Source organism: Tetrao urogallus (assembly GCF_951394365.1).
Source record: "Tetrao urogallus genome assembly, chromosome: 10".
In the NCBI taxonomy this organism is placed as follows: Eukaryota; Metazoa; Chordata; class Aves; order Galliformes; family Phasianidae; genus Tetrao; species Tetrao urogallus.
The window spans coordinates 9289544-9307123 of record NC_136823.1 but is presented as its reverse complement, the minus strand read 5'-3'; the positions used below and the strand labels follow the sequence as shown (position 1 = coordinate 9307123).

At 52.3% G+C, this 17580-nt stretch overlaps 2 protein-coding genes across 2 annotated transcripts; both read right to left on the bottom strand.

The window, feature by feature from the left end:
- Positions 1-298: 298 nt before the first annotated feature.
- On the bottom strand, positions 299-9260 carry UQCRC1 (ubiquinol-cytochrome c reductase core protein 1; the record flags this gene model as incomplete). Its single annotated transcript, XM_079540524.1, has 13 exons — positions 299-516; positions 1392-1467; positions 2024-2112; positions 2585-2670; positions 3670-3830; positions 4553-4696; positions 5091-5206; positions 5317-5396; positions 5997-6195; positions 6992-7121; positions 8086-8172; positions 8759-8899; positions 9198-9260. The coding sequence occupies 13 exons, from the start codon at positions 9258-9260 to the stop codon at positions 452-454; spliced, it is 1437 nt and encodes a 478-aa protein (XP_079396650.1). The 3' UTR covers positions 299-451.
- Positions 9261-9547: 287 nt separating this feature from the next.
- SLC26A6 (solute carrier family 26 member 6) lies at positions 9548-16072 on the bottom strand (the record flags this gene model as incomplete). The annotated part of the gene is made up of 20 exons (XM_079540595.1): positions 9548-9598; positions 9995-10116; positions 10430-10484; positions 10569-10754; positions 11275-11373; positions 11571-11663; positions 11813-11882; positions 12072-12178; positions 12278-12373; positions 12540-12617; positions 12757-12870; positions 12958-13105; positions 13200-13282; positions 13491-13643; positions 13781-13945; positions 14029-14204; positions 14485-14595; positions 14698-14837; positions 14957-15299; positions 15970-16072. The coding sequence occupies 20 exons, from the start codon at positions 16070-16072 to the stop codon at positions 9548-9550; spliced, it is 2493 nt and encodes an 830-aa protein (XP_079396721.1).
- Positions 16073-17580: the final 1508 nt, after the last annotated feature.

Here is a 17580-nt window from a genome sequence, read left to right as displayed (position 1 = left end):
GGAATGCTACAACCCCTATTTGACCACGCTGCCACTCCACAGCACAGCCAGAGCTTCCTCAGCAGTTTCATATCAGGGAAGAGATCCTGCAGCCAGCCTAAAGACAAGACTGCTGGCACGGCAGGACAGTGCCAGCTCAGGACAGAGTGAGGAGCTGCAGACAGACAAGTTTCTAGCACGAGCTCTGACAAACCAAGACTTACTGCTCCCATACCTCGCCAGTTTGGTCAGATCAACAACGCCAGCAGCTGCAGCCCAGCAAGACACAGTCAGCACCTAGCAGAACCAACTTCACAGCAGATATATTTATCTTTTTTTTATTGTACATTTAACACCAAGACAGCCATTTGGATAGGACTCCTCCTTGTCCCACAAGACGTTCAGAGCCAGACAATTCTGGGAGCCCTGTCACACTACAGAGCTTCACTGCTCCATCCAGCAGGGACACATCCTACAGACGGATCCAGTACATGCCGCTGCGGATACGGTTGTAATCCAACAGCTGTTCAATGGGACCTGAGTGAACAGAACAAGAGTTAGTCACTGGAGCTGTAATTAAAATCACTGTGTGGTTTCCCATAGCTGTAAAGCAGATGGTGGCAGAATATACCGTGCTCATAATCCAGAACAGCTACATGCAAAACCAGGTAACTGCAGCTCAAACCTGAATCAGGAAAACTGGCAAATGCCATCTCCTGACAGAGAAACCATCGCTTTTCATTTTTCTTCCCCTCAGAATAGGTTCTTTGCTCATGTTCTTCCACAACACCCAGTACAGCTTCACATACAAATACGAAATACAGGGAGCAACCAAATAATGGAAATTCTGGCTAATTCTTTCCAACTTCCTGCTTGAAAATCCTCTCCCTTCTGCACTGCTCTACTTTGCAGGCCCCAGAGTAAGCAAATGCAAGGAGGAGGGGAATCCATGATGCAGGAAGGAGGAGGCAGCAGAGCTGAGCTGCTCAGGCAGGTTTTCTGAGAGGAATTTATCTTTGGCCAGACAGACATGCCAGAGCAGCACAGCAGGACTGGGCCCCTTCGCTTCACTTACATAAACCACCATGACCCCAGGGTAAGGACACCTGGCAGATGCCACTGGACCCACACCCAGCTATGGGACTCCCATTCTTAGTCACAGCTCCACATCCAGCAGAGGTGGGAGGACAGCCAGCAGCTCACTGTCACTGCGTCTCCATCACCTCCAGGTTTGATCTCCTGGCAAATGTGCTTTGGCACACCTAACATTCAGGAGGCAGGAGGGTAATAACAGAGCCAGAGCACTTAAGAGGCCAAAACAGACGTATACAAAGTGCCTGCACTTTGCTTCTGCTCAGCTCTTGACCACTCCATTTATTGAGCTACCCCGGAAGAACTGACTGGTCACTCACCGACTGCTGCAAGCGCCGGGCATTTGTCATAGATGTATTTACTGCATACATCCCTCACCATTTTTGCATCAACAGCCTAATGAGTAATAAACAAGCAATTAATTACCCTTCTGGCAGACTTAGATTTCTCAAAGCTTGAAGTTACTACTGTTATCACATATCAAGATAATTAAAAACGTGCTGTTGGATCCACAGGGGCCATCCACACCAACTGTCCAGCCCTGGTCTGCAAGGACAGCTTATGCTCTACACAGTGCACTCCTCTGAGGGTACTGAAGACATGGCAGTCCAAAATCTGAAGGCTCCAAGGGGATACAACAGCTACACAACTATACAAATTAGATGGTGGCCACCTCCAGGACAACTATTAAAGGAATTTCAAGTTGGGTTGTTTAACAAAGCTGGGATGTTTAACTCTCACTGGGATGGAGTGGATTTAGACTCAAGGTCACAGGATACATCAAGTCTTTGCCAGTACTCTACTGTACTCCTACTAGTGACCTGAGTGCCTGGGCTCCAGGCTGCATACCTAAGGGAGAAGTAAGCCTTGCATTACTGAGACATACTAAGGCCAGAAAAATGGCAGTGCCAAGTGTGCTCAGGACTCCCAAAGAAAACAAACAGGTACCTACAGAAATCCTGGAATCCCATTCCTCCAGAGAGATACGGCGCCCGTAATTTAAGAGATGGCTTCCAATTGCTTCACACACTGGAGTAGTACCTAGGTGTTGAAGATACTGTCAGCAAAGTTGAACGGTTTCCCAAATTTCACAGCCTGATCATCAGCCAAGGCAGACAACTCTAGCCATTAACCAGGTTCTAATGAAGTCACAGTAATCACACTAAGCAGCTTCAGCAGGAATTAAGCAATGCAAGCACTCCTCCTGATCTCCAAAGCATTACTGCCAAGGCAGACCTGCTTGAACATTTAAATTCCAAGTTCACCAAACAGCACGTATGTATTATTCACTTGCAGCAGGAAAACGACAACAAGTTTACAGACTCTGACAGTCAGAGTGAGCCCGTAGCACAACAGACTGTAATCAGCTACTCTGAAACCATAGAAGGAGAAGGAGAAAGGCAGTTTTGCCCAGCACCTGCCAACAGTACTGTAATATATCTAGCAGAGCTCCCACTCCCCACTAGAGATCCAAAAGCACTGAACAGCTTTTATTCTATAAGCCAGAACATACCATCCAGCTGAGCCACCATGGCATTCCGCAGATAGTTCTTGGCTCTCTTCACTTCTGACTCCGTGGTGCTAGTGCACAGACGCATCCTGCAACAGACACAGGAGGACCACCAAAGCTCTTAGAGGCGTTTGTCCATTCAGGCAGAAAGCACATTCTTCCCTTCCCAAGGCTGCAGAAATATGCTATTAGCATCACTTGTCTTGCAGGCCTGAGATTCAGTCCTGACCACCACAGCGTAGCTAAGAAATAGAGAGCAACGAACAGCAGGAGGCAAGTGAAAGAGCTGAAGCTGATAGGCAGGGAATATCAGCCAACAGTTTCCATGCTGAGTTGCACTCACAAAGGTCTAAGCAGCTCTGGTGTCGACTCTAGCTTGCCTATCAGGCACAGCAGCAAGCGGTCTGTGGTATGCTATCACAAGAGAAGGCAGGCGTGTCAGCTACTCCCACACATGCCAAGCTGCTATGGAAACTGATGCTGAAAGAATAAGACAGTTATATAGAGTCTGTTTGGACTCCAGCTGCTAAATCCCTTCCTCCCCTGCCAACTGCAACGTCTCTGGGGCAAGGGCTAACTCCATCTGCTCCATTCACAGCACAGCATGGCTCTGAAGCTCAGATGCAACCTTGAACCATTAATGGCACGTATGTATACAGAGTAAGACCAACAGAAGGCCACAAATGCTGGCATGCCTCCAGCAGCAGGGCATGTGTCAGTCACAACACAACTGTTCGGAAGACACGAACTCTGCCTGCTTTGCCCAAACCTAACGAGACAGCAGGCACATGTCTTTTGTACGTTTGTACCTCAGAGAGCCCTGTCTTTAAGGAAAGGTCTTACTTGTACAGAAAGAGCCAAAGCCTCAGTGCTAATGTGGGGAAGCTATGCGCCAAAGACCTGAAGAACCCAAAGGGATTAAAATCCTCAAAAGCAGTCCTGACACGATTACAGAAACCACTGATCACAGAACCAGAATGCAAGTTACTGAGGCATTCACGCAGAGATGCGGCACTCTGGAGGCCAGACATGACCTCCACCAGCTTACCCTCCCACAAGGTCAGATCTTTTGCCAAACTTGTACTTACCACTCGCCCTGAGCACAAAACATCATATCATCTACAGACAGAGGATCAGCAACAAAATGAAAACCAAAGAGGCCAGTATCAGAGTAGGAAGTGTTGAACGTCTGGAAACTGTGGCAGAGTTTATGCTCCACAGCAAGCGCAGCTAGTCTGCTGGACTGGTGCTGTAAGGAAGGAGATACCATCAGCCATTTCAACCAGACAGCCTCCTCAGAGCTCAAATTCCTTCCCCCTGAGCTGTTTTCACAAGGACCGCAGACAAGACAGAGTGTAATGCTTTTCAAAGGAGAGCTTAATTTAGGCTCTTCATGTGGGCAACAGATGAGAGTCACAGTTGGAAAAGCCACACACAACGGCCTAGAAGTCTATACAGCAAAATCTTTTCTCTTCCCAGCAGCAGATGAGGAACTGGTACATATGCCACTATAGGAGTGGAGAAAATGGCAAGCACAAGGTTTCCCAGTAGCAGGGGTTAGCAGTCAAGACAAATTATAGACAAGAAAGGATGTAGTACTGGGGCTTTATATAAGTTCCAACTGCTTTACATCTGCAAGGCAGGCCTGCATCATAAGACCATGGATTACTCTGTCCTGTTTCTACCATCACCCTCCTGACTGAGCAGTCAGGTTAAGAAGGCAGGAAAAGCTGCTGAGAATTCATCACTTGAATTTCTTCCAAACAGCAGAAAAGGCTCAACTCATTTCCTAGCATCACATCTTACAAACTGTTCTGGGTTAGCCTCCATTAAACTTCCATTTTCCACATCTCTGACCAAAGCTGGAAACTAAACAGAACAGCCTCCCATAAATCCCTTTCATCTGGTGGCTCCACAATATTCTACAGAAAAGGCTCCAGGCTCTCCCTGTCACATTCCCAGGTCTCCTACCTTGCCACCTCCAAACGTGCGGTCGTAGCGTCCCATGATAGCATTTGCCACATGCAGGACAACGTTGTCGGGATCAGCCCATCCTGGCCCCTCCACAGCAAGAGCAACATGGGCAACGGGCAGAGCATCGTCTCTGGCACGGATCTAGGAAGTCACCAAGGAACAGAGAAGAGCTGACTGAGCATGGTGATTTTGTCTGCAGTCTGCTGCAATCCCAAGTTGGCAAACCGGAGAACTTAATGTTACCCCAGCGAAATAAAATTGCCTCAGGCTCTACTGAGGACAAATCACTCGCTCTGATGAAGTATTTCCATTAGATGTTGTAAGCAACAGCCTCACATTCTTACTGGACTTTGTTTCTATCTAAAACCCAACATATTGTGGCAATAAGCCTAAAGAACAGAACATGGGAACACTACCAACACGCTGTGCTATCAGCTTCTGAGATGCGTGAACAGGAGCGACTACAGCTAGTCTTGTATCCATTCAACAGTTTGGCAACAGCTGCTTGTTTTGACTGGAACAAAAACAACTTTACCTCACTCCCTGTGAAACGACAGCGTGGCAGAATAGGCACAGTATCTTCTTTGTACATAACAGACAACCCACTGAAGTGCTGCCTAGCTGCATCTACCAGTTCCTTGTGAGAAATACCTGGCAATAGGAGAAGTTGATAGAGCTCCCTTTAATAAAATCATGTTATTTCACATTAGAGATGCATGCCAGGGGGTTGATCACCAGAGTCTCAAGAATCTAGGGCTTACCTCCAGCAGCTGCCAGGACCATACGAGGTGCCTTGAAGTGAGTATCAATATATGAAGCTAGGTCTGCTCGAGTCAGATGCCTAGAAAGCACAAAGAAATACCTAATAGATTAGCTTCTCAGAGTTGAAGGGATAAGAGACTGAATTCACTGTGTGGAGGAAAAAAGTGATGCTGCTGATTCAGTTAGTTATAGGGTAATAATACTTCCCTGAAGTACAACTGTACAGCCCTTTTTGCCTGCACTCTAATTCTGGAACACAGACAATGGAAACAGGTGTTCAAGAGGAAGAGTTAAAGACAGTGTTCACATGCAGACTACAGTATCAACCCTTGGTACAGGGAAACCAAGGCTCTAACAGGTGTGTATGCTTGAGGCCACCGCTTTAATGAGCACCACTAGCTCTTAATGCCTTAAAGGTGTAAGCCAACAAGTTTGGGCAAAGGTTCAGTCAAGATCTTGCACGAAGACTGATGCTAGAGAAGAACACGTGCAGCGTTACACATGTACCAGCATCAAGATGGAAAACACAGTCAAGACATGAGAACCCCATGGGCACGTATCACCTCCACATACAGCCTCACTTATTCCCTGCATACACTCCAACTGGTTTCCTTGCAGGAGTTACGCACCCCAAGGACTGAACCCACAAGCTACACAGTGCAACCAGTCTGTAGCTCACTTGATGTTCTCTGTGGTCCCCTCGACGGTGTGGGCCAGTGCAGTGCCTTGGAAAGCAGTGGCATGAAGGTAATCAAAGGTGACGTTTGTCAAGTCATTGTCCATTTCTTCGAGCTCCTGAAGGATGACACCACGCTCCTTCTCGATCTGAGATTCCTCCAGTGCACAGTTCTGCACAACGTCAGCCAGAAGCTCAACCACTGCAACATATTTGCTACATTAGCAGTCTTGCTGCCTGACTGCTACCCAGCACTGCTGAAAGGAGAAAAGACAGACAAAGCAGCAGGGATACAGCAAGAGGGGAAATAAACTGTGCTGGGATGGTGGCACAACACAACATATCCATTCCCACAGCATCAGAGAAGGACAGATAACACAGTTTTAGCATGAAGAAATCTCTAAATCAGCTTGCCAAGCATCGGTGATAGCTCACCATTGCCAGCAGAAAGCTAGCAGAAGGTAATGAACACAGAAGGTGACGCATGCCAGAAACAAGGTACCGTTGCAGAAACAAACTGAATTCCTGTGGAGAGCCTGCAATATTTATAGCACAGTCCACATCAAAAGTAGGACTGAGTCATAACAACAGCTCTTACTCAAACCACCTCCTCTGGACAAAACTGACCCAAACAGGAGCCTGCACACGGTAGTAGCACAGAGCATACGCGACATCCACAAGAGTGGCACTGAGCACTTCTGACACAGTAGCTGTTGCTGTCCTCATCTTCTTAGCTCCATAAAGCAGCTACACACTACTGAAACCTAGCCCCTGCCTTCCAGCAATACAGCACAGCCTGAAAAAAAGAGGTTTGCAAAGCTGCTTTTAGGCACAAGTGAGCTTGCAGCCTTAAAGCACCATTTCTTGGCAGTGCTCCCTCCAATTGCCAAATACCATCTTCAACTCACTGCTCAGCAACAGCCTCATTCCCTGGTCAATTGCTAGAAAGTACACTGGTGGGGGAGCAGCACCTGCTTTTCTTCACACTGCCATCCTACCTTTCGGCATGTCCTTGGACAAGGCTTTTATGTAATAGGCAGTCTGCTCACGTGAGGTGTACCCATTAAAGTGAGCTCCCATACTCTCCACTTCCTTCTCAAAGGCAGCACAAGGACGCTTCTTTGTGCCCTAGAAGTATGCAGAAATACAGAGATAGTGAATAGCTTTCCCATGTAGCTGAAATAAAGCAGTAAAAAGAACAGTAAAAACCTTATACAATAAAACCTGTCACTTGATTTACAAAAACAAGAGCTAGTGCAGAAAGCAAAATATTTGGCACTTGGCTTATTTACTGTAGCTAAAAAATGGCTGAAGTGTATTTTGAAATGCCAAATGAAACCCAAAGGGAAGGAGAAAATCTAAGCTAAAGTACAACGATGGCTGAAAATCACATCAGTGTAAGTAAACAAGGGCAAGTCACCACTAAAAACAGGAAGCAAGTTTCTAACCATTTAACTAGCAGTATTCAGAAGATACCAGAATAGGAGCAGAAAATGGCTTCTGAAATAGAGCTCATTCTTAGGGAGCAAAACAGATACTGCAGTTGTCTGCAGTGACGTGGGCTGGACTTACATCAACAAGCCCCAGGCTTAGATGCTTTTTGTCCTAGGCCTGTTCAGCAGACACAGTTATAGCAAAGCATGAGATGCAGTCTCCAATTTCATTGACCCACCAACAAATCCAAAGATAAACAAACAGTTATAAGGAAATGCTGCATTCAGCTCTGCCTGCTACCCTGAGAAAATGTGTTTCATCACAGTTTTATGAGTGTGCTACAGTAAAGAATCACAGCATCTGAGAATCAGTCCAACCTATGACTTTCCTCCTTTAAAAGGAAAAATACCAACTAATAAATGACAGCCTTTGTTCACATATGCAAGTTGCCCCACATTTAAACAAAGAACACCATTCAGACTAGATGCTTTTTAAAGTTTATTGTTATGCTATACGCAAAGCCTCTAACATTCAGATGAACTAATTTTGATTCACACCTACACCTCTTTTAATACCTACAGCCTCCAAAGCAAGAACTAACACGTCAGTGAACTTCTGCAACATTGTCTCCATTGTCTTATGCCAGACCCAGTCTTACCTTAAACACCAGATGTTCCACGAAATACCCAGCCCCACTGTTCTTCTCATTCTCATAGCGGCTCCCTGCCCCAATCCACACACCCACCTAACAGCAAAGATATCAAACACATGTATTAGAAAACAAACAAGCAGGCAGTGTGTTCAAGGCTCATGCCATAAGTGTAACAGCAAGGAAAAGAAGCCTGCTTCAACAGTAGCTCCAAAATAGTAACAAGCAACTGGATTTTGTGTTGAGGACATTTGGATTTTGTGTTTCATGTTGAGGGACATGGTTTAGTGAGTACTATTGATGATACACGGATGGTTAGACTGAATGATCTTGAACATCTTTCCCAACCTTGGTGATTCTGTGAACTATTTCCAGTACACATTCAAGCATTTAACATAGCAGTTTCGCAAAAACCTTTGACAGGTTTGCCAAAGATGAAACTACTTTTGGTCAGTTACAGCTTACGTGTGGGACTACATCAGAAACTATAGAGCTCAGGAAACCAGTACAGTACAAAAGCTTGGCCAGACTTGTACAAAGCCAGGCTAGGCCTCCTACTACTACAGTTTGATTGAAGTCTTCATCAAACTTCAGTTCAAAGCCAGGTTTGTCACTATGGGAAATCGGTGACAGTCTGGGCAAAGCTGACTACTGTCGAATCCTCAATCTGCCTGAGGCTCACCGTGCACGTTGGCTGGCTGGACTCCTCCGAGGCCACCCGCAGCCCGTTGTCCAGCGTGGTGATGTTTGTCTCAGGGATGTTCTGGAGTGTCTGCGCGTAGGTGGCGGTACCGCGGTTCCTTGTCAGAGGCAGCAGGGCCGCCTGAAATGAAAGCTCTCAGCACCAACCAGCACCTCTCCTCTGCCTCACAGGCCTCCAGCACGCAGACAGCTGGGCACATCGTCGGGCCAGGCCGGTGAGAGCGGCCTTCTCGCATTCGCAGCTCCCATCCGCCCCTCGCTGCCCACCCGTCCCCATGACCTTCCGGGCCGAGATACGGGCTGGATTCCGCCATTCCGCCGCACAGCGCAGCCGAGTTGCCCGCCCACCCACTCCCCCAACCATCCTTCCCAGCCCCCAGCCGCCCCACCGCTGCCCCAATGTCCCCACAGCGACTCACGCAGGGGTGTGGGCCCCGCAGCAAAACCCGCCCGGCCGCCCGGCACACGGAGGACGCCGCCATCTTGTCCCTGCAGCGACCGAGCGGGCTGTAGTGCGCCTGCGCGAAACAGGAGGCGGAAGGAAGCAGCTGAGGGGCGGGGAGGCGCATGCGCAAAATGCTCAGCGGCTCTCGCGGGCGGAAATGCGCATGCGTGCGGGGACAGAGAGCTGGTCCTCGGTGCTGCGCCGCCTTGTGGTGGGAGGGCGCGATGACAGAAAGGGTTTGGGGCAGGGCCCGATCACCGGTACGCGATCACCGGTACGCGATCACCGGTACGCGATCACCGGTACGCGATCACCGGTACGCGATCACCGGCACAGGGACAGGACTTCCGGCTTGTGCCCGCGCCCGGTGTAGGTCTGGACGACGGAAAGGGAGACACGGTGGTTGCGGTGAGCCTGGGGCCGCCCGCAGGGAGCGGCGGGTCACGGCTGGCCCAGCAGCGCCGTTTACACAGATAAGGCCTAGCAGGCTGAGGACGCCTTTATTGAGGAACCCGTGCTGTGGTGGAGCCGTGCTGACAGCCCCAAGCATGGAGCAGGCCGGCTCCAAGCACCCCACGCTGTCCCACAGAGGCTCCAGGCCCCAGGCAGGGAGGTGGCGAAGCCCTCCCGGCAGCATGGCCCTGCTCCTCCGTTGTCTCTTCTGCAGGGCTACATTTTGGTGCTGAGGTTCGCCTAAGGGGGCAGAGAAGAAAGTCGGCTCTGCCGTCCCGCAGAGCGGTGGCAGTGGGGATGGCGGGGCTGGGCGCTTACTGGGGCTGGGCGCATCCCCCCATCGATGTGGAGCACGGCGTCGTTCACCGAGGGGAAGAAGCAATGCTTGGTGATGGTCGAGCTGAAGAAGTTGCCCCGCTCCAGCTGGGCAAGAACAGATGCTGCAGAGAGGGAGAAGCAGTGAAGCTCTGGCACCTGGCACCAAATGAGCCTCCCACCCCCCTGTGCTCCAAAGGATGCTCAGGACATGACTGGACAGCCGGTATTGCAGAGCTCACACTGGGACCCCAGAGCAATGTGCAGCCAGTGGAGACAACCTGGCTCCCCATGGTGTGGCTCTGCAGCTACTCTCCTCTGGGGGAAACCTGGGGGAGGGGACACCATAGAGGGCACAGCAGCCCTGTGGCCAGCAGCTGTGTCCCACAGGGGTGGCTGTTCCCTGCAGAGGCTGATAGCCATGTGGTTTCTCCTCACCTGGGCAGCTGGCAACAAAGACATCCACTTCTATTTCATGGAAATCCCTGAAGATCTGCAAATGGTAAAAGTCATGTCAGGGAAAAGGGATGAGCAGCCATCTGGCTGTCCTTCACCTGCACCACCCCTGATTCCTTACGTTCTTCAGGATTTTGATGGAGACTGTGTCCACGAAGTTGACGGGGCTGAAGTCCAGGATGACAGCATGGAAGTCAGGCTGGGGCAGTCCCAGGGAGCGCAGGGTGGGTTCAGCAGGTGTGCTGCCCTCCTCCCCACTCAGCTCAATCACCGCAACGCCTGGCCCATTGCACTCAGCCTCTGTGTCCTGTGGGAAGACCCCTTCACCACGTGGGTGCTGGGGGCACTCTGCAGGGCAGTGTCCCCCCAGGACCCTGGATTTGTCCTGCCCTATTGCGCATTGGGGTTTGGAGGAGCTCTAGTTGTGTTATGGTGGTGGATGTGCCAGAAGCAGGCACTTTGCTCACACTGAAGTCCCGCTTCTAGGTTCTTTCCGGGTCACCTTGTGGGCTCACCCCAATAACTGGAACTGGCCTCATTAGACTCCTCTCCCCAGTTAGCCTTTGCTCTCACTCTTCATTTTGATGATTAACTTGCCACAGACTGTGAATGACTCACCAGCTCCCCCATCTAATCATTAATGACTGCAACCTCTTCCACTGACGTTAAAGGTGATGCTGATAACCCAGATGCGTGCCAGTGCCTCTCCCTGTTTGGTGGCCGTGGGCCAAACTGAAAGCTCCATGGGCTGCCTAGCATGGGCAGAAGGCTAGGGCCAGGCAGGGAAGTGGTGTGGGACAGCACGAGAGTCGGGTGTTGGAAAGTACCTTTTTTCTCTTTGCCTTCTCTGCTTTCTTTTGCTGTTTCTTCAGTTTCTTGAGTGCCTTCTTCTTCTTCTCGATTAGGCGATCCACATCGATGCCGCTCTGCAAACCCATACAGCCCCGTGGCCATGGTGTCAGGAAGAGGGGCAGAGCCTAGGGGGCTCAGTAATGCCGTGGAAGTATATGAGGGACGCCATGCTGCTGCTAAGCCAGCCTTGATGTCCAGGACCACATCTCCCCTGGCCACAGGGACCTGGGTGTTGTACCCTGCCTGCTGTGCTCAGCGCAGATTTTCCTACCTTCTTCTTCAGTGCATCGGAGTACATCTCCACGTTGGCAAAATAGATGGTGGAGGAGGAGCGGAAGATCTTTATTCCAGGGACCTCCTGTGCCTGGGGATGGATGGAGTGGGTTTGCTATCCTGTGGACAGAGATGTGCCCCTTCTTGCCCTCCCTTAAAATGCCCTGAGGGTGCTCCTAATTGCTCCCACCTCTAGGGGGTGCTTCTTCCCTCACCATGCCAGCACCTTAATGCTTTTACCTTCTTATATTCAGCCACATCCTTGTAGACATCGGTATCGGTGACGCGCCCCAGGATGGAATAGTGGGGGCTGTGGGGAGCAGAGCAACAGGCTGTTCCTGTGGGCTTTCTCTGCCCTTGGGAAACTGTACCAGGTCCCCAGCACTTAACTCCTCAACAGCCCCGCACCAGGGACATCCTAGTGCTAGCCTTGGGAGTTAGTACAGATGTCCAAGGAACCACATCTCCCTTCTGCCCAGCCCAGCCTAAGGGTACTCACAGCTGTGTCCGGAAGATGACAGTGAGCAATGCAAAGGCCACTGAGGCTCCCAGGCCAATGTCCAGGTTCAGCAAGAGGGTGGCTATGAACGTCACTACCCAGACCATCTAGAGAGGGTACAATCAGTTGTGCCATGGACTAATCCCATGGCATCATAAGCCCCGGGGAGGGCTGAGGAACTCTCTCAGGGCCGATCAGTGTCCTACCAGGTCCACACGGTTGGACTTCCAGAGTGTGCGGAGGTCTGTGAACTGCTTGAACATGCCTTTGAGATTGATGATGATGATGGCAGACAAGATGGCCTACGAGAGAAGCCTGCATCCATGAAGGTGCCAAGGGCACATCTGGGGGGCACTTGGCTGTGCCCCACATCCAAGGCTACCTCCAGTCACTTCCCCCCCCTGTGCTGCCGTGATACTGGATGTGCAGGACTGGGAAGTGATGTGGAGACTGTGGGACTGGCTGCACCTTGGGCAGGTCATGGAAGAGCTCTCCGATTTTCAGGATGGTTACCAGGATCACCAGGGATGAGATGACACCAGCCACCTGAGGGGAGAGATGGAGGCCAGGGTGAACCTGGATGTTCTCCTTGCCCTGGTTCATGCCTCCCTATGTTGACACCTCAGTGTGGGGATTTTGGGAGGGATTTTAGAGAGCAAAGGCAGGCAGAATCACCCGCACCCACCTGGCTGTTTCCCCCTGTGCTCTCCTGCACCAGGCTCCGTGACATAGAACAGCTGATGGCGAAACACTGGAAGAAGCCCCCCAGGAAGTTGGAGAGGCCCAGAGCAATCAGCTCCTGCAAGGACAGAGAAGCACCATGCATCCCTGGGCTGAGAGCTGTGAAACACTACAAAGGAAGGGGCTGCATTTGTCAGAGCATCACCTGGTTGCTGTCCACTTTGTAGCCATGCTTCAGGGCAAAAATCTTACCCAGGGAGATGCAGATAGCATAACCCACCACAGCGATGGCGAAGGCATTGCCCACCACCTGCCCAAAGTAGCTGACGTTAGGGACCACAGGCGGCTTCAACCTATGTCCAAGGCAGGAAGATGGGGCTCAGGAGGGGACCTCGTGGGCAGTGTGGTGCCCCAGCACAGCTGCCCTTGCCATCCAGCCCCACTCACCCGCTGGGGATGTTGCCCACCACGGAGATGCCATACTTGGAGTTCAGGTTGACACCATAGGATATGCCAGTGGAGATGATGATCTGTGGGGGTAGCTGGGTGAGGCAGGGCCTCCCTGCAGAAGCACACTCATGCAGGAGGACAAGGGGATGTGTGCCCTGGAGCCACCTTTGCAGAGGCACCCTGTCCCACCCCCCATCACCCTGCAGGGCACAGAGACATCTATGGGTGATGTCACCTGCCCCAGGCCATGGCTGTGTCCCCTTGGGGAGCTGGGACAGCTCTGAGTACCGTGATGAGCTCGATGGGGATGGGCATGGGGAGCTTGGCAGAGAACTTGTGGTTGAGCTCCTTCACAATGAAGATGGCCACCATGGCAATGATGGCTGTAACCAAGGTGCCCACATTGGTCTCCGGCAGCTTCTTGCAGATCTCAATGAAGGTCTGGAGGATGCAGGAGGGAATGAGAGAAAGCAGATAGATAGCTTGCTGTTAGCTCTTTTGGGGAGACTCTGTGTATCCTGTAGGTGATGCTTTACCACATCTGGGGATTCCAGAGTGTCAATGAGCCCCTCACTCACCACAAACAATGAGAGTGGCCCTGAGTGCTCTCCTAGGGAGACACCAAAGACATTCTTGAGCTGGGAGATGAGGACGTGCACAGAGGCAGCAGTAGTGTAGCCACGCACTAGTGGGTCTGAGAGGTAGGTCACCACAAAGCCAAACTGCAGGAGGCCCAGGGCCACCTGGAAGGAAAGGTGACAGTAGGAGGTCCCACAGCTTGTGGGCATGGGGACAGCACAGCCACAAGTCCATGCTAGGTCCTTACCTGGAAGATTCCTGACAGGACTGTGATGGTGGCTACCAGCTCTACCCTGGCAGCATCCCGCTGTGCCTCATTGACTACTGTACCATTGGTGCCATTGTCAAACTCCATAAAGTCCTCACTGGGCACCAAGGAGTCTGTCACGCTGCCAATCATGACGGATATGACAGCGAAGGGACCTGGGGATGTGCAGGAAAGGACTCCAAGTTCAGAGCTTGGCAACCAGTTGGGGCCTCTCTGAGAAAGTAGGCACATGACCACTTGTTCAGTGTGCCCATGGTGCTTTGGCTCTGTTTTGGCCAACTGCCTTCTTGGTGAGGTAAAGTGAAGGCAGAAGAAAGGCCCCTCCACCCTCTTGCTCATTGGCATGGCAACGTTGTGCCATAGATAAAACCTCATCCCTCTCATTCTCTCTCCCTCCCCTCCGTTCCCATGGCCGCACACAGTTCCTTGGCTCACCCACGGAGTTGTGTCTGGATGTCCCGAAGAAGAAGTAGAGGAAGACGGGGTAGAAGGAGGAGTAGAGGCCGGTGACAGGTGGCAGCCCAGCAAGCAGTGCATAGGCAAGCCCTGGGCACAGCAGAGCAGGGAGAAATGTTATGGATGGATGAGTCCTGGCCCTCACCCCTTGAGAACCTCACACAGGGCACGGCATGGGGACACATCACTCACCCTGGGGCAGGTGCATGATGCCCACACTGAAGCCTGAGGCAATGTCCCCAAGCAGCCAGTCCTTTACAGGGTAGCGGGGCAGCCAGCGCAGGACAGGTAAGAAGCGGAAGAGCAGGGACTTGGCGGTGGAGGCTGAGCATCTGCAGGGGAAGGAGTGGGAGCCAGGGCTGAACGTAGGGGCACCAGCACTGCTGGGCAGCAGAGGAACCCAGAGATGCAGCCCTGCAGGGATCACCCAGCTCTATTCCCCCAGCCCTACCTTGCTTTCGGGAGACAGTCGCGTGTTGAAGTCTTGCTGGGAGGCTTCCTCTGTGCCAGCTCCTCCAGGTCAGCCTCACTCAGAACTTCACCGCGGGGCTGCCCGGGCCGGCGGCTCAGCACCATCTCTGCCGCCATGGCCCCTGGCTCTGCTGCACTGCTGGCAGATGAGAGATGGCTCAGTCGCACCCAGGGATCCGGGCAAGGGGCAGGGAGGGTGCCAAGGTCACAACAAGAGGTGCCTTGAACGCGGCACCGGATTGCACTGAGTCCAATCCATCCACCTCTGTAGGACAGCCTTGGTGCTGACCACCTTTCTGCTCCATCCAGCCCAGTCCAGCACCCTATACGTACCGCAGCACATGCAGGGCAGCAGGCCAGCACTGCTGCAGAGCAAAGCCCCGGCCAGCCCCGTAGACTTTCCTGCAGACTTTGTCCCTTTACACATGAGGGGAGCAGGAATTTCAACCCTTCGTGAGTGTCACTGGCTCACCAGTGCCCCAGCCCCCTGCACTGCAGAGCAAGGACTGAGCCAGGGGCACAGAGGTATGGGGTAGGGATGGGTTCATCTACACAGCCGGACAGAGATGTCTCTACAGCCCGGGAGCCCTGCCCTGCTTGTGCTAAGGTGCCTCCATTTCTATGTTGCTTGCCCAATTGCAGCCAGATACGTGAGTTGCTTGTGGGATGCCCCAAGAAGCTTAAGCCCCTGCATCTCCCCCAGCCCCCTTACCTGCTGCACCCGCACCGGTTGGTGCCGCCAGTTGGGTGCACTCTCTGCTCCCTCCTATTAATACCTGCCCGTGATCTTTGAGACACCGCTCCCTCCCATCTGCCCTCCCTCCCACCCTGCCAAGATTCCTGGGAAGCCAGCACCTTATCACTGGGACTCCTAGGGGCACCCCTGTAGCCTCACCACGTCCCAGAGCAAGATCTATGGCCTGGCACAGCAATGCCTGCAGCCACTGACCAGGCCACCTGGGGTACTGTCGTTGCACTGCAGCCCCTGCTTACCTGCTGGAAATGGGTGTGCTGTGCCCTGTGGACTGCCCCACTTTTCCCCAGCATGCACAGACCTGGCCATTATCTTGTTCCAAAGTTCCCCGTCGGGTACCATCGAACTCTTTCACACCTTCCTGCGTTCCTGCTATTGCCGTTATTTCTGGAGTGCTTCCAAACTATGCCTGGCCCAGATGCACAGTAGAAACACAGCCAGCCACGGATTGGGCTAACTGGCCCCAACCCCATGTAGTGTGAAGTCAGCGGGCAGGGCACAGCAGGAGTTGGGGAGTCCCAGTGGCTCTTCATGGTGGGACAGGACCACAATCTCCAGGGTCAAAGCAGCCTGTTCCCATCCCATTCCACAGGCAAGGAATCTGCCCATGGCAATCACACATTCAGCATGACCCATCACCATGGCCATTGCACGCAGACTGCTCATCCAGCTTTCAGCACCAACAGCACCAAATACACACCCCTTGGTCTCTGCAGCATCCCGACATATCTCAGTGCCTGCTCACTTGTTGTCTCCCCACTGATTATTTGCTCACCTGGCACTAAATAGGAGGCTGTCACAGGCCTCATCTAGTAGCAACTCAGCACCAGATACCATTTACTGCCTGCTTATCACTCCAGCTGCTGGCCCCTGTCTGACACTGGCACACCCAGCCCATGGCCACTGGGCCACCTGACCATAGCCCTGCCTCCCAAGTGTTCCCAGCAGCCGTCCCTTGCCAGCCAGGTCCCCAGGCCCATTAGCACGGCAGGACCTAGGGGCTGCCAGCATGCACCACCCATGGAATGGGAACAGTGGCAGCGCCTGGGGCTCAGGCTCGGCCCCAGCCTCCATCAGGCTCAGCCCCCAATAAAGAGAGCAGGGGAGGGAGAGTGCTGGTTGACAGCAACCCTTGCTCTGAGTGCTGTGGGTCAATACTGCCCTTTGCTCACATGCTCTTTCCCTCCGTCAGTGAGTAAGGGAGGAACGGAAGAAACATGATCATGCTCGGTGCCTGCTCTACTTCCCTGTGGCCTCACCAGGCTGCTGGACACGAGTGCTGGCCACTGCCATTCCCCTACAGCCCAGAGCCAAGGGCACTGCAGCAGCTGACTCCACTCCGGGAAGCCCCTCACCCAGGACTGGAGACCTTCCAGCCCAAGGGATGGCGGTAAGCTCCCACAACGTCATGGGTGCAAGGAGAGAAAACAGAGCCGGGTGCCATTTTATAGACTTTTATTTCCAAATCTGGAGCTTCCATGATACACTTTTACACAGCCAGGGAGGGAGCATGGGTATCTCCCTGCCCAGAGGATTGGGATATGGAGACAGAACAAAAAGACCCAAAACAACAACCAAAACCAAATCCCCAAAGGAACAAATCCAAACCCAAGGAGGGTGCTCCCAGAGCCCAGGTAACAGCATCACACTGGGGCTGCCCTGCTCCCTGCCTGGCCCTGTACTACAGGCACAGCCTCCCCGATGCCATCAGCTCCACCGTGTCTTATTTATTTTTTGGCACTTGTCTCTTGCTCTCCATTTGGCACTAGCGGGCTGCGGTCCCCTTGCCCAAGCTGGAGAGAAACATGTAAACGCGCGGTCCCATAGGGTGTGTAAACATGTCAGCGGGG